General features: G+C 42.5%; 2 protein-coding genes across 2 annotated transcripts; both read right to left on the reverse strand.

The window, feature by feature from the left end:
* Positions 1–6: 6 nt before the first annotated feature.
* si:ch73-71c20.5 (DUF4748 domain-containing protein) lies at positions 7–6,609 on the reverse strand. The gene is made up of 3 exons (XM_066663933.1): positions 6,454–6,609; positions 1,316–1,607; positions 7–543 (listed from the first exon to the last, which is right to left on the reverse strand). The coding sequence occupies exons 1-3, from the start codon at positions 6,521–6,523 to the stop codon at positions 387–389; spliced, it is 519 nt and encodes a 172-aa protein (XP_066520030.1). The 5' UTR covers positions 6,524–6,609; the 3' UTR covers positions 7–386.
* A 946-nt stretch (positions 6,610–7,555) lies between these two features.
* mcm6 (minichromosome maintenance complex component 6) lies at positions 7,556–14,547 on the reverse strand. Its single transcript, XM_066665530.1, has 17 exons — positions 14,253–14,547; positions 13,214–13,360; positions 12,243–12,353; positions 11,865–12,114; positions 11,546–11,711; positions 11,229–11,374; positions 10,976–11,126; positions 10,635–10,776; positions 10,101–10,242; positions 9,781–9,888; positions 9,530–9,685; positions 9,271–9,399; positions 9,002–9,163; positions 8,775–8,907; positions 8,484–8,663; positions 8,124–8,263; positions 7,556–8,022 (listed from the first exon to the last, which is right to left on the reverse strand). Exons 1-17 carry the CDS (start codon positions 14,351–14,353, stop codon positions 7,900–7,902), a joined length of 2,487 nt encoding a protein of 828 aa, XP_066521627.1. The 5' UTR covers positions 14,354–14,547; the 3' UTR covers positions 7,556–7,899.
* Between the last annotated feature and the right edge of the window lie 4,968 nt (positions 14,548–19,515).

A 19,515-nucleotide genomic window follows, 5' to 3' on the forward strand; every position in this document is an offset into this window, starting at 1 on the left:
TGGAGTTTTAATTTTTTACTAAGTATTTAGTTGCTGTTACAAGATGGAAAAGTATAAATGAATACAAGTGTGTGACAACCAAAGCAGTGTTAAATACCTTTTAAAAACAAAGCTGATTGTACTCTATATTTTCCTTTATTTTTTTGAGCATGTTAAAAGTGGTGGAATTAAACATAATCCATATGGATGTTCTATTCAGGTTTGGTCCACATTTCAACTCCTCACACCATTATGTCGTTTTCTCTTTTGACTGGTGCTTGTCATGACCAGATTTAGTTTTCCTGGTTTCCACAGACTATTTCATTAGCTCAAAGGAAGGTAAGTGAAATGTGACTGCATTAAAGGTAACATAGAGAAATAAAGTCTTTAGGTCATTTCAACACCAGTCACTCTATCCTTGCTGCTTTGTAGCGTTCACTTTCGTATATTCCCTCGTTAGATTCCTTCATTCTTTGCCGGATTTTCAGCTGCTTGAGTCTGTTCTTGTCCACCTGCTTCTTTGCCATAAGAAACCCGATTATACCAGTGGGAAGACCAATGATCCTGAAAGAAAAAAAATAACACTGAGTCAAAGCTTAATAATTAGGGGCACTGTTATCTGTTATAACACTCTTCAGGGTTAATTAATATACAGGTAAAACACAATGTAACAACTAAGAATACTAAGGCAATTAAATCAAACATGAACAAATCTATAATCTGAGGTCTGGAATTTGTGTCATTAACCATTACTCTTTCTCTAAGAAATACATAATTGGTTTGTACTGCCACAATTTGTGGGCAGCAGTGGATTGGTGGTTAGGGAATGACTAAAGTTCCCTTGAGCCCAACCTGCTCCCAAGGGGCCCACTGCTCCAGGTATGTTTGCATACTGCCCCTAGTGTTTGTGTGTCTGTAAATGTGTGTTTCACTGCACGGATTGGGTTAAATGCAGAGAACAAATTCCTCTGTGTGCAAACACAGTGACCAATAAAGTGATTCTGATTCTAATTCTAAATGTATTTGTTTATTTGTTGGCTTTTTAACAATTTTAATAAATATATCTGGCAGTAATATACATTTATGGACTTTCAAGCCAATTAAAATTTCCCTCAGCCACAAATGTTTCATGTAAGACTTGTTTTGGTACTCATGTTCCTCTAGGGGCATTTTGGTCCAGAGTTCACCTCGAAGTGGTATAAATGTTTAACATAACAGCATGTTGCTCTCTTCCCTTGGTTATTTCTTATACTCTTCATGATTATTCAGATTAAACTGACTTTCTGAAGTTTCAAACATTAAAATATAGCATTATACAGTAGCGAAAGATTCATACCATGCATATCCTATTATCATCATTGGGTTTTTCGCCTTCTTCTTAGGAATATATTCTGGTCCATATTCTTCTTTCACCTCATCTTCTGTCTGTTTTTGTTCATGTGAACTTTTCACAGTCTCTGTGGATTTAGGCACTTCTGTTTTCTGAGGCTCAGTTTTGTTACTGCCTTGTAAAGAGGAGCAGTGAAGAGTTCTGGAGTGTAAAACAAACTGCTGTGATCTGAGACTGGAGATATTCTGTACAAGATGTGTCCTTAAACACAGTCTTCTGGCTGATAAGTAACAGAGACCTGGAGAAAAATGTACAGCCATTAGGTGATCTCATAATATAGGAAAATAAACACTAAATAATAAAGATTGGCTTTAGATCAGCAGAAGCACACCAGTAAACTCTTTAAATTTAACATTTCATTACATGCTCATTTGAACTTTAGTTTATGATATCTAATACAATGTTTCTCAACGCTGGTCCTGGAGGCACGTTCATTCATTCATTCATTCATTATCTGTAAGCGCTTATCCAATTCAGGGTCGCGGTGGGTCCAGAGCCTACCTGGAATCATTGGGCACAAGACAGGAATACACCCTGGAGGGGGCGCCAGTCCTTCGCAGGGCAACACACACACATTCACTCACACCTACGGACACTTTTGAGTCGCCAATCCACCTACCAATGTGTGTTTTTGGACTGTGGGAGGAAACTGGAGCACCCGGAGGAAACCCACGCGGACACAGGGAGAACACACCAACTCCTCACAGACAGTTATTGAACCCACAAACTGCCCACAAATTGTGGCAGTACATACCAATTATGTATTTCTTAGAGAAAGAGTAATGTTGGAAGTCAAGATGGCGCCGAGGATGGCAGCCACGGTGACGAGCTCCTCCGTGTTATGTTTGTTTTTGTTAATTAATGTTGTCTATTGTACCTCAAACTTGGTCAGCTGGAACAGAGAACAGTTATTAACCGCCAGGGACAACATTTCTCCTGATTTTATGCCGGAATTTATTCAAAAACCTTCAGAGTGTGTGGAAATCTTTACAACGGCCGCGCTGACGCTGCTCGGCCTCGCAGGGAGACGCTGGAGTCGCAGACGAAGGGGCAGACACGCGGGCGCGCTCGTGCGTCTCAGGCGGCGCGGGCCTCGCACACCTCTACCATCATTATTCCTCTACAACCTCCGATCTCTCAGCAACAAAACTGAGGAACTACTCCTGCTCCACCGGACCAACAAGGACTTCTCCTCTGCTTCTGCCCTCTGCTTCACGGAGACCTGGCTGAACGAGCTGATCCCGGACAGTGCGCTGGACGTACCGGGCTTCCAGCTACTGAGAGCGGACAGAGACGTGGAACGTAGCGGGAAGAGTAAGGGAGGAGGAATCTGCTTCTACATCAACGAGCGCTGGTGTAGAGACACTACAGTATTGTCAACATCATGATCTCCTCATCTGGAGTCTCTCTTAATTAACTGTTGGCCGTTTTACTCTCCCAGAGAATTCAGTTCTTTCATTCTGGCCGGCGTGTACATTAGGCCGAGCGCGTGCACCAGCGACGCGCAGAGACAACTGGCCGAACAGATAATGGAACTAGAGAGAGATCATCCAGACTCGCTGCTGATCATTCTGGGGGACTTTAATAGCGCTAACCTCACGAAAGAGATGCCCAAATACAGGCAACATATCGCATGCGCTACACGTGAAGGCAACACACTAGACAAATGCTACACAAGCATCAAGAATGCCTATCGCGCTGTTGCGCGCGCCGCTCTCGGGCTCTCCGATCACAGCCTCGTTCACCTCATTCCCACGTACCGGCAGAAACTTAAAACCAACAAGCCGGCCATTACAACAGTGAAGAGGTGGACCAGTGGAGACATAGAGAAGCTGCAGGGCTGCTTCGAATCCACAAACTGGGCTGTGTTTGAGGAGGCGACAGACGGACTGGACGAATACACAGACGCTGTGACGTCATATATAAGCTTCTGTGAAGACAGCTGTATTTCAACTAGAACACGTGTTAAACACAGTAACAGCAAACCCTGGTTTTCTATAGAACTGAAACAGCTTAGGCGAGAGAAGGAGGCCGCATTCAGGAGTGGAGACAGAGCTGTCTACAAAAAAGCCAAGTACAGATTGGAGAAAGGGGTTAAAGCAGCGAAAAGAAAGTTCTCAGAGCAGCTGGATAACCACATCACAGCTAACGACCCATCGTCAGCCTGGAACAGTCTTCAGCTTCTCACTGGCTACAAGGTGAGAAATACCCCCCTCCACCTGAACGACCGTCAGCTCACCAATGACCTGAATGAGTTCTTCTGCAGATTTCAAACAATAGACAATCAGCAGACTCTCTCACCCCATCATCAACCCCCCTCCTCCCCCACACTGGCTCTCACACCTCCACCCCCAGCTTGTCTCACCATCAGCCTGCAGGACGTCCACAGACTCTTCAGCAGACAGAAGGTGAAGAAAGCCCCGGGACCTGATTCAGTTTCTCCATCCATCCTAAAACACTGCTGTGACCAACTAGCACCAGTCTTCACCAGCATCTTCAACAGATCACTGGAGCTCCGTTGTGTTCCAGCCTGCTTCAAGACCTCCACCATCATTCCAGTCCCCAAGAAATCCACCATCACTGGATTTAATGATTACAGACCTGTCGCCCTGACATCTGTGGTCATGAAGGTCTTTGAACGCCTGGTCTTAGCCCACCTAAAGACCATTACAGACCCCCTGCTGGACCCCCTGCAGTTTGCATACAGAGCAAACAGATCTGTTGATGATGTGGTCAACCTAACTCTCCACTTCATCCTTCAGCATCTAGACAGCTCTGGAACCTACGCTCGGGTTCTGTTTGTTGACTTTAGCTCGGCTTTCAACACCGTTGTGCCGCAGCTACTTCAAAGCAAACTGTCCCAGCTGTCAGTGCCGGACTCCATGTGTCAGGTGATTGCAAACTTCCTCACAGACAGAAGACAGTATGTGCGGCTTGGGAAACACACCTCAGACCTTCGAACACTCAGTACTGGAGTTCCACAAGGGTGTGTTCTTTCACCCCTTCTCTTCAGCCTTTACACCAACGACTGTGTCTCCAAGGAACCAGCTGTAAAGCTCCTGAAGTTTGCAGATGATTCCACTCTGGTGGGCCTCATAGCCAATAGTGATGAGTCTGCTTACAGAAAGGAGGTTGGTAAGCTGGTGTCCTGGTGCAGTGACAACCACTTGCTGCTGAACACAGACAAGACTGTAGAGATGGTGGTGGATTTCCGACGCAACCCACCCTCTGTATCCCCCCTCAAGGGCACCGCAGTTTCCACTGTAGAGTCACTCAAGTTCCTGGGCACCACCATATCCAGGGACCTGAAGTGGGAGAGGAACACCGTCTCCATCACCAAGAAAGCTCAGCAGAGAATGTTCTTCTTGAGACAGCTCAAGAAATTTGACCTGCCACAGACCCTGATGATCCAGTTCTACACAGCGATCATCGAGTCCATCATCACCTCATCCATAACCACCTGGTTTGGTTCCTCTACCTCACAAGAAAGAGCCAGGCTCCAGCGCATCATCAGATCAGCAGAGAAGATCATTGGATGTAACCTGCCAACGCTTCAGGAGATCCACACCAGCAGGGTGAGGAAACGCGCTCGCAAAATTATGCTTGACCCCTCACATCCTGGACATCACCTCTTCCAGACTCTCCCTTCTGGTAGAAGACTAAGGATCATCAAAACCAGCACAACACGACATGCTAACAGCTTCTTTCCCAGAGCTGTAGCTCTCCTCAACCACAGTGAACACCTCTGAGTCTCCAAACCACTGAACTAAACCGACTGGACATAACTGCACTGAACAGGACACTTTACTCACTTGCACTATGCTATTTTGCACAGCTGTACAGAAGTTCTATTTCTGTAACTTCTACAACAATATATAATATAACCTACTTTAGGAATATCTGGAAACATTTATATTCATACTCATATCTGTACAGTATAGATTTTATATTTTACGTTGTCTAATTTATGTCTTAACGCTCTTTTCTTTTCTAGTACTTAACTGTATTTTTTTAGTCTATTTATTGTTTATTGTACCTCTTTTAGAGTTTTTGTTAACAATCTGTGTACGTGTTACATGTCATACATGTGTTGCTGTCACCAAGACAAATTCCTAGTATGTTTAACATACCTGGCGAAATAAAGAGATTCTGATTCTGATTCTGGAGCTGTGTGACTGCAACACTACCTGCTGCGCCACCGTGCTGCCCCCTGGAGGCACGGTGCCCTGCACATTTTAGTGGTTTCCCTGTTTTAACATATTAGTTAAATCAGGTGCCCTGTTAAAACTGGCATGTGCAGGGTAGAGTGCTTCCGAGACCAAGAGAAACTTTCTTATCAGTAAGTCATTTTGAGATAGTAATAGCAAGTCATAATTATGAGATAGAAAGTCATTATAAGACAGAAATAAATTTATTAATAAAATAAATGAAGATGTCATTTCTGAGATAGTAAGTCATTATCATAAAACAGTGTCTTTGTTCTGAGGTATTACTATAAGAAACCCTATTATATCAATGTGATAGCAATTACCATAAGCCATTAAACTGAGATACGGTCACTGCTATAAAACATTAAGTCCTTTCTGAGATAGTAAGTCATTATGATATTTTATTTATATTATAATAATACTCATTGTTGGTCATTAGACAGTAAGTAAATTGTGACAATTACACATTATTGTGAGACAGTAAATCATTATTAATAGACGGTAGGTCTTTATTATGGGGTAGTAAGCCTATAGACAGACAGTAAGTCTTATTCTGAGAATGTAAGTATTATTTTCAATGCAAGAAATTCATTAATGTGAGATGGAAAGTCGATATCATAAGCAAATAATTATGAAACATTAATTACGAGGCGTCAAGACGTGTTTATAAGACAATATCTCATTATTATACGAATAAAATGTTATCACTGAATTCCCCTGCGACTGAGTGGAGAGCTGTGTTGTACTTCACCAACACAAAATGACAGCGGTAACTGGGGGTTACTAGCGGCTCAGACGTAGGTCACTCTGTGCTGAAATGCCCACCGCTAAATCGTCTGTTAAAGAGGTTTAAAGACTGAGGTTTGTGCTGTTTACCTGTCGTCGCTGACCTCAACACTGTCCTGCAGGCCGCCGCCATCTTACCTGTCCCACAGCGAAGGCGCATGCACGGCCCTTTCCTCTCACGTGACACACGCGGTTTGTGCGCATGCTCTCCGGCCCCAAATAGCTCACTGCTCCCGACATAGTGCACAGAGGTAGTGAACCCAGCCAGCACACATTAGTGGAGCCAAGAGCCGTTAATATGGTTTGAGGTTTAAGATATTAAAGATATATTTCATAAATGGGTCCTACGTGGGCCCACAGTAGGGTGTGCACCGTCCGGAGGGACTAGAATTCTTTCCATCACTGGAGATGATCAATATGTACATTTAACAACATTTTGCAGGTACACAGGTGGTCTGTCCATTTAGAGCCGAGAAAAGTGAAATCATCTTCAGAAATACATTGTCTACGTTGCTCCTCCTATCTCCAAATAAATAAATAAAAGCAAAGTCTAGGAATCTTGTTTTTCCCACCATCAAACACACATTTTGTACACCACCTTCTGTAGTAAATATGTGAATGTAACTTCTATTTAAATAAACTGTTGTTCCAATATTTAAATGCCTGAAACATCTGTAGTTTTTCAAGGGTTCTTTCCATCATTCATTTTCCTTATTGTCTGGGTTTTTTTTTTTAATAAATGTATGATTTTTCATTTAGTTTCCAACTTTTTGATTGGGGCGGCACGGTTGCGCAGTCACACAGCTCCAGGGACCTGGAGGTTGTGGGTTTGATTCCGTTGGTGTGTTCTCCGTGTCCGCATGGGTTTCCTCCCACAATCCAAACACACACGTTGGTAGGTGGAATGGCGACTCAAAAGTGTGGGTGAATGTGTGTGTTGCCCTGTGAAGGACTGGCGCCCCCTCCAGGGTGTATTCCCGCCTTGCGCCCAATGATTCCAGGTAGGCTCTGGACCCACCGCGACCCTGAATTGGATAAGCGCTTACAGATAATGAATGAATGAACTTTTTGTTTGCACATATTTCATACCTTCATTTGGAAGTATATTCCACACAAGAGAGCAGGAATGGGAAGACAATAGAAACAGGTCATTTTTGTTGTTTGATGTTTGTATTTTAAAGAAAACACAGTAAAGAACTTTCCATGGATGCACTTTTTAACAGAGTCATGATAAAAACATGAAAAAAATAACCTAACATTCTAAAAACAGTTAAAATCTCAAAAATATTAGAGCAACATATTTACAAGATGTGTTGTTTCACACAGATCCTTTTCAATCATACTTTCTTCAGTGATCCGCATAAAGGATGCTAAAAGCATTAAGCTTGAAAGCACAGGTCACAGAACACCCTCCTCCACTACCTTAAAATCCTATCCCAAGAGAAGTGGGGGTATTTTTAACCATATACACTAGATATGTGTTATGCCAGTGCTGGTTTATATGATTATACATTAGCACACATATCTAGTTAAGGCTCAGTCATCCAGTGTGTAGTTGGGGTTGACCACTAGAGTAACATCCTCCGCTTGGCTTTCTGTTCCGCTGGACTCAGTAGAGCCTTTCAAACCGGACTGGGACAACTCAATTAGGATGTAGTCCTGTAAAATAAATAAATTTTCATTTTTGTCAGGCAAACTTTACATTTGGTTCAAAGCAATTTTATGCAGTCAAAAAAATAATAATTGTTCAATGCCCTTACATAATTCACCAGTCTGTGGATGACCTTCTCTATCATGACTTTCTTACTGATGAGCTCCATCTCAGAGTCGATCTCTGACTCAATTTCCTTCAGGTACCAGTTCACAACTGCACTTTTCTTTAGGGCAGCCTCGTCCTCATCTGGTGACAACAAACATTTGTTAAATGAATGTGTACATATTTATCCTCCTTGTGCTTGTACATGTCTCAGTGTCTGGGTGTCTCCTAAGGTTGCTTACAAAATGCCACATGCCTAGGAGTACCGTGGCTCATGTTTCCTGTTTATTATTTGGTTAATCCATGTCCATGTAATATGCATTAAAATCCTACAAATCCACAAATCACTAAAACATGACCTCACCTTCCTCAGCACGACGCAGATGCAGCACTACAAGGTTGGAGATACGCTTGTACTCAGCAAAGGACAGACGCAGTGAGGGCTTGTCGCTGTGGCTTTCGCCGTTGACTCCGTTAGTGTGTTCATGGCCATTCACCTGTCCATTCACCTGACCATTCACTTCCCCATTGGGCACATTGTGACCTGTAGTGAAACCAGCCAAAGTTAGAGAGAGATAAACGTAACATTTTTGTGTGTAAAGTGTCAGATATTTGAATCCAGTCATTCTTTCCTGACAAGAAACAGGGAATTTACCATTCACCAGGTTGTCTTCTTCCTCTTCTACGGCCTCCTCTTCTTCCTGGTCCAGGTTGATATCAGGGGTCTCCACACGAATGATGGACTTGTTGAGAAGCCTAAAAGCCTCTTTAACGTGTTTGGGCTGTACCTGATGGAGAAAGAAATAGAGATATGTGTAACTCAAGGAGAAAACTGAAGGAAGCTGTGAAATACTCAGTAATGCTCATAAACTTAAGACGCACCTCATCGCAGCAGTGCATCCTGGCCATGCTCTCGGAAAGTCGGATCATACTCTCCAGCTGCCGTACTGTGATCCTCCAGGCTGATTTAGTTACCCCAGAGCCATCCCTCTGCCTCAGGCGCTTGTACTGCTCTACTATGAAGTCCTCTGATTCCTTGGAGATCTAAAACAACACACATGCAGTTAGCTTCATATATACTGTAGGTTTGTTACTGCCTTCAATAAACAAGGATTAACAAGAATGAATTAATGCATGTGAAACTTTCTCACCTTTGGCTTGAACTGGCGGGCAAACAGCAGATATCTTCGGATCTCATCCAGTGTGTACACACGATCAATGGAATCTTCAATCCTAGAGTGCAAGTCCACTATGCGTCTGGCTATGGCATAGTCAGTCACCTGGGGAGGAAGAAATATATTAATAAAATGGCTTCTATTTTCTTTAATATCATGTGGTTGTGTCTGACTTGTTTTTAGTATCTTTTACAAATACTTGTCTATTTTGAGTGACAAATACACCACTACACACCTCATTACAGTCATCCACCAGGATGAAAAAGAGGTCAAAGCGGGACATAATGGGTGCTGTCAGATTGACATTCTGCTTCAGTGATTTGGAGCGATCATAGCGGCCACCGACAGGATTTGCAGCGGCCAAGATTGACGTGCGGGCGTTCAATGTGGCCTATGAAAAAAAAAAAAATTACTGATTATAAATAAATAAAGCAATGATTGGTCCACAAACTATAGTATTTATAGGAAGCATGCACCGTCTCTTACCTTGACCCCTGCTTTGGTGATGGAGATCGTCTGTTGCTCCATTGCTTCGTGGATGGCCACCTGATCTCTCATTTCCATTTTATCAAATTCATCAATGCAGCACACACCCTGCAGATGAGAAAAATACATGACATTTACATCTCACCATCACAGCCTATGTCACTACTACACCACCATGGCTGTTGACTGGGACATAGGGAAGCTTACATTTGAATGATAAATTTAAGGAAGGCTTAATATAAGGTATTGGGTTATTCAAAGTGAACTCAGCACAAGAAGCTGGGTTAAACACTAGGTTTATGTGTACAGCTTCAACTCACATTGTCAGCCAACATTAGAGCTCCAGCCTCGATGACAAACTCATGTGATTCCTCATCTCTCACCACTGCAGCTGTGAGACCAGCAGCACTGGAGGCCTTTCCACTGGTGTAGACAGCACGCGGGCTGAACTCTTCCACATGCCTGACCAAAACACACAAGAAAAACACGAATGATGTAGCTCTAACTACAGAAATGTATTAGAAATATAAAAGGACAACCCACTGGATCAACAATGTTGATGTATACAAGGTTTATCCCAATGCTTTACTAATATGTTAGTGTTTAGTGTTTGTTTTAAATCAATTTTACACTCATAAAGAGTGTTTTTTAGCTGATGGTCTGGGAGTAGGTGTGTTGGAAGCTTAAAACACTTTCAGAGAACACTATACTTACTCTGCTACATGGAGTTAGTAAACAGAGTGAAAATAAAACATCACTCAGCACAAAGCAAGCTTTATTTATATCCACTAGGTAAACATCACTAAATGACCTTAAAAAAACACATACACCTGTAAAGTCAACGTGGGTCTTACTTGAGGAACTGGCTCTTGGCTGTGCTGGGGTCGCCAACAATGCAGACATTGATGTCACCTCTCAGAGACGTGCCTTCCATAGTGGTTTTAGGAACGCCCCCAAAGAGCATGAGCAGAACGCCTCTCTTTACCTCATCATTGCCTGGAAATATATATACACAGTGTTATAAAGGTCTTCATACAGAGTATACTATAACACAGATGTCAAATATGTGCATACTTTATCTCATGAAATGATGCCTGTATTCCATTTTTCATTAAGATAAAGTGGTCTCCTGCAATTTAAGCTGTTAAATGAACTTGTGAGTATAAATAAGTGTGATCTGTGCCACATGTCTTACCGTGGATGGTGGGGAACAGGCTGGTGCACAGGTTGTGATAGAGGTTCTTGTCCTGGCTCATTTCAAACACTTTCTCCCACTCCTTCACTGACATCTGGTTCTTGATGCTCTCTGCTGTCTGCTCCTCATCACGGATTTCTTTTCCACCAAACTAAACAAAATACAAAACTTTTAAACCACAAACCCCAGATTTCTTATTCAGAAGACTGCTCAGGGACTGGCCTGTGGGAGCCGAGATTCACTGAGACTTTACCCTGGGATTGGTAGGTGCCACATGGCAGGCCAGAAATGCCAGTCTGTATGACAGCTCTCGAACCCCAAGCGCTTTAAGACCACGGACCCCTTCGTTCTCATAGCCCTGTGTTCCGGCCGTACGAGTACTGGTCTCAGCACGCACACCTGAGCAAAGAAAAAATTAATGTAAATGTTTTTTAAAACTGAATGGGACATTTTTTACCTTGTGATATAGGTATTTAATTTAGAGGCTGAAATATATAAAATATCAATCAAGCTTTATTGTATATATTCATGACATCTAATGTGCCCGTCACTGAGCTGACAATTCAGTACCTGGTGCTGCAAGCTGAGAAACGTCAGGCACGACAATGAGGCAGCCAATGAAGTCACATTTATCACCAGCCTGGGCTGACTCCACTGCTTCTGCCCGAAGGATAATCTCCATGCTGCGAGGGATGGAACCCCGTGGCAACTCTGCCTGCGTCTCCTGGATACGCACCTGGTTTCCAGGACAACACAAAACCTCAATATCAGCACCATCAAGGATGGGATTACGTATTATTTAAAGCAAGCAACAGTCTCACAATATCTATGAGACAAATTCAGACCAATTAACCCCTAACTGCTTCAAATAACCCTCTTATTTTCTGACCTTCTGGAAGTCAACGAACTTGGATTTGTTGGTGTCAAGCAGGAAGCGTCTGCGGTTGTTGCAGACAGGGTTGCGGCAGATGCTTGGCTGTGTATATTTGAACTGCTGCTCCACGTCTTTGATGATGCTCTGACAGTCCAGGCACAGGAAGGTTCCGCTCACCAGCTCTGGGTGCACCGGGTGGGTGCGGACCACCTGACCACTGATCCGCACCAGAGAGCCGATACGCAGCGTGGTCAACTCTCGGATCCTGGGGAACCCCGTAACAAAAGAGACTTAGCACTGATAGGAATAGGTCTACGAGTTGTAGGAAGCTGTGTGTGTGTGTGTGTGTGTGTGTGTGTCTGTGTGCATGTGAATTGTCTCTGTCCTTCTTACTTGTGTCTGGTTGGTAGGTCCTGAATGGCCACGTAGAACTCTTTGGAGACAGGAACATTCCCATGATCCCTAGCATAGTTGCGCACTGCCCGACACAAGTAAGGATAAATTCTGGAAAAATATTTAAAATTAGAATACATATTAAAATATGCATTTTCTGTAAGATTTTACAATAATGGTACACAATTCATGACAAATAAGGCAGTAATAAGCCTTACTTACAGATTAGGTAAGTAAGGTAAATAACCATGCTGTTGTTTCAATCATTACTTAATTGTTTAGTAACGCTTATTATTGTTTTTTTACTTAAAGTTGTCTTAAATGCTGTTAAATAATGTACCCTTATTGTAAAGTGTTACCCATTTCTTCACTGACTAAATCACAAATGATCAAGACATTCATTTAAATGTTTTAAATAAAAGTGAATGTTTAATGACGAAGGAGTGGCGCCCCCTCCAGGGTGTGTTCCCGCCTTGCGCCCAGTGATTCCGGGTAGGCTTAATGAGCTAAATACAAATATTGTCAAGCAGTGATGTTCAACCTCAATCATGGAGATATAACTTTAGCTACATCTAAACTTAATAGGTTGGTATAATAAGTTGGTATACAGGGAGTCCTCGACTTACGATGTTGCGTCGCAAACCGATTTTCGGTGTAAGTCGGAACATACGTACATACTGTACGTAAATAACATACTGTAAGCACTTATCCTATCCTAACACCTATCCTCCTCTGTCCCGAGCCGCGTAACTGTGTATTCTTCCGCCACGCACACCACACACGGAGTTCACGTTACAACGTTTACGACGCAAAACCACTTAAGTCGAAACAAAGCTTTATACAGTAAATGGGAGATGTGTCGTAACCACGAAACATCGTAACTGACGTAACCCGAGGACCTCCTGTACAAGTTCTTGCTGCATATTACTCTACCAAAATGTTAAACATTGTAAGCCTCGCCCATCTCTTACCTGTAGAACTCCTCCTGAATTGTGGTGGCCAGTTCTTGGTTGAAGCCCTCCAGGTCCGTAAAGCTGACCAGCAACGTGTTCCTCTCCGGACGAATCAGCTCCTCCGCATCACGCAGATACTTCAGTTCACCATCAGCATTCTGAAACCTGTCCACATGAAAAACAGCTACAGTCACATACAACGTGCCATAAGTGTTGTACAGACAGCATTTTATACTTTGCATTATTATGTCAAGTTCTGCAAATAAAAGTATGTAAACTCTGCATTCAGTGTCAGAGAATAATCTACAACTGATAAAGCCAGCTACTTTAAGGGAACCCCATTGTGGAAATGTTTAAATGTGCATGCACTACAATGAGCTACACATTAACTTAACGTTACCATGTCCAATGCAAAGCGTCAATTAGAGGGGTAAGGCCTCCTAGCGTTAGACTATAGAGCAGTGGAACTGTTTCCTCTGGCGTGAAAGAGCACCATCCCGTACAATGGCCATGAGTTGAAGTGATGTTTATGATCCAGAACATATCCAACATCAGTAATTCACCTCACTAATGTTCTAATAGCTGATTGCTATAAAATGCTCACAGCAATATTCCAATACTTGGGAAAAAGCAAAGTAATAAATGTTTGTGTTGCTTTTCCTGCAACAAAACGGGGACATTTATGAGCAGTTCACCACAAATTCGGCCACAACATGTATTTCATATTTTATCACATATTATTTACGTTTTACATTAGTTATGACTTCTCTGAGGTAAATAACATTGGACATATCTTGGCAATAAGGCCCAGTAACATTGTAATATCTTCGTAATAACTCTTCCAGGCCTACTTCTTTCCACGTAAGGCCACCAAACATGCATATTCAACATTTATTTTCCCATAAAGACATTCTACAGCATTTTATCAGTTTCACATTAAACTCTCCAGCGGTTGTATTCTAAACGGATCATTCATTTCCCCACGTTATAACAGAAAAGTGACTCCGGTTGCTCCCCGAGCCGGAGCTCTACAGTAACGGACACAAACAGTACTCACTCTTCCAAAAACGCCTGGAACAGTTTCTGACATTTCTCGGCCAGTTCGTCTTTGACCGTCTGTCCGGCGGCGGTGTCCACTGCAGGCTCGGAGATGTCCATTTCTTCAGTAAGTCGTTGTTACAAAGTTATTACGAGACTGCGCTTCTCTCTTCTCCTCGCTCGCAACACACAAAGCTCCACGAGCTCTGACGAAATTTTCGCGCCAAAGTCCGTTACCACGTGACTATTTTCGCGCCACTGGCAGCCAATCAAATACAACGGGGCAGTGCGGCGACTGGAAACAACACAATTTTCGTGTCAGTTGTTTACTATACACATATTTATTAATCTTATCGTTATTACGTAAAGTCGAAGTATGTTTTTATTCAAGGGAAATGTACGTGTGCGTTTCTTAGGCGATTATATTTTATGATTTTAACTAGTATAAGTTAACTGTAAAATAGGTCATGTTAAAAAAAAATATTGTTTTAGGGGTATAAACAGCTGCACAACGGTACCCCTGGACCTTGGAGGTCGCCTTGACAAAATCACTACAGTTTATTCGGAATGTCACCAGAACATCAGTCTTCTATGTGAACTACAACAATAAGGACAAAAGCCTAGTGTACATTTAAAAATATTTAGAAGCAAACTGACACTGTTCTGCTCTCTGTTAATTCGCTCTCATTGTATGTAACCCAAGTTGATCCTAATTTACACAATTTCACGATCGCGCACGGACTGCGTTTCACACGAGTGCACCACAAAAGTCTGCAGACATTGAAATTCTGAAGTCATTAAACACAGTGCTCAGCAGAGGGCGCTGTAAATGAATAAATTCTCTCTCAATTCAATTCAATTCAATTCAATTCAATTCAAATGTGTTTTATTGGCATGACAAATATTGACACTTGTTTTGCCAACGCTATATTCAATGTCAGTGGAACACAAAAGAACATTTAAATTAAATACACTCTAAATGTAACAGGTAAGAACCAGATACTAATAAAAACATACACGTTAATACACACAGTACTGAAAAAACAGGTGTGTGGGGTCGGGGCGGGGGTCACTCACTGTCCCTCAGAGCATTGCAGGCGTGGACGTACTGCGCTGCCAGGGTGCAGCACTCTTTATTCTCCCCGAGAAGGAGGGGCAGCTTCTCAGATTCGGGGAGGTGTGTAAAGGCTGGGATTCTGAGGGAGATTTTGGTGAAGAACTCTGCTCTGATCTGGTGGTATTTAGTGCACTCAGTGAGGAAGTGCAGCTCTGTCTCAGGTCTGTTCAGAGGGCAGTGCTGACACACTCTCCGCTCTCTGGGCAGCCAGGTCTTCCTGTGTCTGCCCGTCTCTATGGCCAGGCCGTGGGCACCGAGTCTGTATTTGGTCGGGGTGGATCTCAGTTTGGGGTCAGTCAGCGTGGTCAGGTAATCTGCCACTTTGTACTGACGGGTGAGGGCCGAATAACACTGCACTTTACTCTGGGATCTGCACTGAGTCCCCACACACGCTGCCGTTGTGTGCTTAGCTGAACCTATGTGTGCTTTTAGGTCTTTTACACCTTTATTTGCTACACAAAACATGGGAATTTCTTTTTTAATTCATCCGAGAACTTACATTTACGTATCGTCATAGCTGCTCGAGATGAGGGTAGGTACATGAGCTTTGCCTGACGTAAACAATGACTACTGACGTGCAGACTGACCAATTAAATGTTTACAGAGAAGGTTATCGACCAATAACGGTAGCTCTACAGTCAGACCGTCCAATCAGAAGATTTTACGCTACTTCACCACGTCCCCTTCTCACTCAAGCGAACCAATCGGAGTAGGGGAGGGCGGGACTAGTTTGTGAACGAAACTTCTCGAAGTTCTATGTAAGCTCTAGAAAAACAACATCCCGGACATTTTTTTAAGTCTAAAAAGAGGACATGTCCGGGTAAAAGAGGATGTCTGGTCACCCTATTACTGGTGCAGTGTGCAATTAATGAAGATTGGTCACCAGACTGGTCCAATTTAGCCATGAAACCTCCCACACTAAAATGACAGGTGTTTCAGTTTTATTGTCCAACTCCTGTATGTGAACTATAACAATAAGAACAAAGCGCTACCGTGAAATTGCCTAGTGCACCATTTTAAAAATATTTAGACGCAAACTGTCACTGTTCTGCTCTCTGTTAATTCGCTCTCACTGTATGTAACCTAAGTTAATCCTAATAAAATATTAAATTACACAATTTCACGATTCTCTCTCTCTCTCTAGTATATTATAACAAATTATTTTATTGATTCTGTAATAGACTGAATTCGTTAATTTATTAATGGTGGTTTCAGTGCAGACTGCGGAGTTTAACGGTGTTGTAAAACACATTTTAAAAACGGCTAACGACAGGCTGCGTTCAGGTGCTCATCGGAAGGTTGTAAACATAGCACAAAAAAAAGGATATTTGTGTTTGGTAGATTATTTCTTTGTTGTAACAATGCCTCTTTGCTATAAATCTTATACCGTTGGAAAGTCTGTCAATTTTAAATGGTGCCACATTTCATCAAACTGAGATTTGAATTATGAACGAATGAACTTCAAAACCGACCTCAAGGCATATTTTGTAAGTTAAGACGGATAAGGAACAGCCTGCAGAACTAACTCGTTTCCACCCCGAAGTATTTCAGTCCACACAAATATGCCTTACGCCACTGTGACCAGCAGATGTCGCTCTGAGATCATTTGGTTTTTAAATCCATGTTATTTGATTGCCTGCAGGGGGCGCTGATTACAAAGTTTCACACGGGTTATCCTGAAATAACTCGTCATTGCGTTGAAACAGGCGAAATACATGGGAGTATTTTGATGATTTCAGCTTGTAAACATCTTCTTCTAAACGTTCAATTGGACTCATTCAGTTTTCTGAATACACTGTTAATAAAAACTATGAATTTATTTATCGTTCATCTTTTGTTACTGCTTCATTCGGTTCATGGTGATTGATTATGTCTAGCCATGCGCCCGGTGATTCCTGACAGGATCCGGTCCGAAAAAGATGCAGTGTTTGCAGATGATGAATGAACCGAAGCACTGAGTCGATTCTCAAGTTTAAATCATAGTATATCCAGACATTGCATGTGTGAAGGCTTTGTCCAGGTAAAACCGGGCAGCTCAACCCAACACACAACAGGTTCTTCTAGGCAGCCATTGGGCCTTCATGAGAACATTTCTGTGAGGATTTGATGCAATTCAAGAGTAAATGTAAGGCATTGTGACCATAGCCTAATGTGCAACTGCTCCAGAGAATCTCATTTCACTTCATGATTTTGTTATTTTTTAAAGGAGTCTAAACAATATCTGCAGAACTGAACATCTCTCACAGTAAATGCACCATAAAATGCACTACCCCTTCTCTCATTGGCTGAGTACGTAAATAAGAACAATCTGCTGACAGATACCAGGGCTACTAGCAGGTACCTGTCGTAGATCAGGACTTTAAAAACCATGGGGGCTCGTCAGTGCTGTTTTTGTTGTTTGAAGGAGTATGTTGTTGAGTCTTACAGGCAGTTTATCTGATTGATTTGGCTGTAGCTCTGTTCCTCATGTTTCTGGTGCCGTGTCAGTTGTTCAAAGAGAGTACAGTGTTATCAAACAGTTTATCATGAGAAACTGTCAAGTTAGTGTTAGGGATATCATGCATTAACCTGCCATATCTGAGTGTCTGACATGAATGTAATACAAGTATTTACACATTTTTTGTCTGCTGTGTGTGTGTGTGTGTGTGGGGGGGGGGGGGTGTAGGTATGGAATATGTAAGCTATTTATGTCAGCAGTTACAGTGTGTAAAGTGTGGTTATATGTTTGTAGCCTACAACGTGGGTATTTTAGGAATGCACTGAGGTTTTCTGTAGTAGCCTGCTTTGCGTTTTCCGTGGTTTCCTCTGTAGTAAGAAAACCCACCGGATGGCGGCATTTTTCAATTTCAAACGAATGCTGTGGCCGCTCTCATTGGTCCGTTGAGTTATTTAAATGTTTGAGTGCAGACTGTGGATGAGTGTGCTCTACTTTAATTGGTTAGAATATAACTTATACTGAAAGTATACTGAAGGGAATTAATAGGTAGGTTGCACCCTGTTTACAGCCCAGATAGCTTCTACTCTTCTGGGAAGCATTTAGACTAGATGTTGGAACATTGCAGTGAAGATCTGATAGCATTCAGTCATGAAAGCATTAGTGAAGTCAGGTACTGGAGCACACATTAAAGTGAATTAATCCAGTAATATAAGGGGTGTTGGCAAACATCTGTACATATGGTGTGTGTATGTGTGTGTGTGTATGTTGACATGGATGTGACTTGTGTTTTATTATAAGTGCAATAATTCTGCCAGTTCACCACCCTTACAGCAAACGTATCTGGACCTGAAAACCTACCACCCAAGTTTTTGGAAACTGATGGTGTTCTTAAACAAGAGGGAACACATTTCATCTCAAAGTTCACAAACGTGTCGGAGATGGAGTTAAGCACGCTCCCGCACGCACACGCAGCAGCTGAGTCAAACACACCAAGACACACAGCAATGTCTAGTCGTCTGTCTGCCATGGGGCGTCTTCGTGTGTACGGTTCCAGCTCCGGGCCTCTATCCCTGGTACAGCCGACTGCCATTAGAGATATGGTTCCATGTGGCTGACGTCAGTAGACTGGATTTATTCCTTTCACAATCAAGAGCGCAACATGCCAACAAAACACCTCCACTGTCAAAAGTGAGATATTATCGACTCCCGAGTGAAAGCTCACATTCAGGGTACAATCTGATACAACTAAAGCCTGATGTACCAGTAAAACTCAAAATACCATAAACCAGGGACGTTTAAGACTTATCTTTATGTGAGCGAGTTCAGTACGACATTAAAGACTTACCCGCCAATTCTTATTAACCTTTTAAACTCTGAAGGATTTGTTTGTTGTCAGCTTATTAGCTATGATAGTTAGCTGTTTAGCAGTTACAGATAGTGGCTGCCATATACAATGTATACACTGCACATTGGCTTAAGGTCACCCTGCTCAATGCTAGCCATCATCTAAAGGGGTATAAAGCCCCTCAAGGACTGTGCTCAGTGGACAGGTATCTTCAGTTGAACTCCATTCAGTACCTTTAGAGTTGGAGTGATCAAAGACTAACCATCCAACATCAGTGCCTAACCTCACTAATGTTTTCATGGCTGAATATCAGCAGATCATCACAGAAATGTTCCTATGTGTTGTCTAAAGCCTTCCCAGAAGTGTTTGGGTTGTTAAATCAG

This window comes from Hoplias malabaricus, chromosome 3, assembly GCF_029633855.1.
Source record: "Hoplias malabaricus isolate fHopMal1 chromosome 3, fHopMal1.hap1, whole genome shotgun sequence".
NCBI classification, from domain to species: Eukaryota; Metazoa; Chordata; class Actinopteri; order Characiformes; family Erythrinidae; genus Hoplias; species Hoplias malabaricus.

Bases quoted from the DNA above. Each gene is read 5' to 3' on its own strand.
- mcm6 (XM_066665530.1), bottom strand. From the start codon at position 14,353: ATGGACATCTCCGAGCCTGCAGTGGACACCGCCGCCGGACAGACGGTC. The intron at 13,361-14,252 runs GTGAGTACTGTT...TCATGTGGACAG, and splicing joins TTCCAGGCGTTTTTGGAAGA to GTTTCAGAATGCTGATGGTG. The intron at 11,712-11,864 runs GTCAGAAAATAA...CCTGGAAACCAG, and splicing joins AGTTCGTTGACTTCCAGAAG to GTGCGTATCCAGGAGACGCA.
- si:ch73-71c20.5 (XM_066663933.1), bottom strand. From the start codon at position 6,523: ATGCGCCTTCGCTGTGGGACAGGTAAGATGGCGGCGGCCTGCAGGACA. The intron at 1,608-6,453 runs GTAAACAGCACA...ATTTTTCTCCAG, and splicing joins GTTGAGGTCAGCGACGACAG to GTCTCTGTTACTTATCAGCC. The intron at 544-1,315 runs GTATGAATCTTT...TTTTTCTTTCAG, and splicing joins ATGATAATAGGATATGCATG to GATCATTGGTCTTCCCACTG.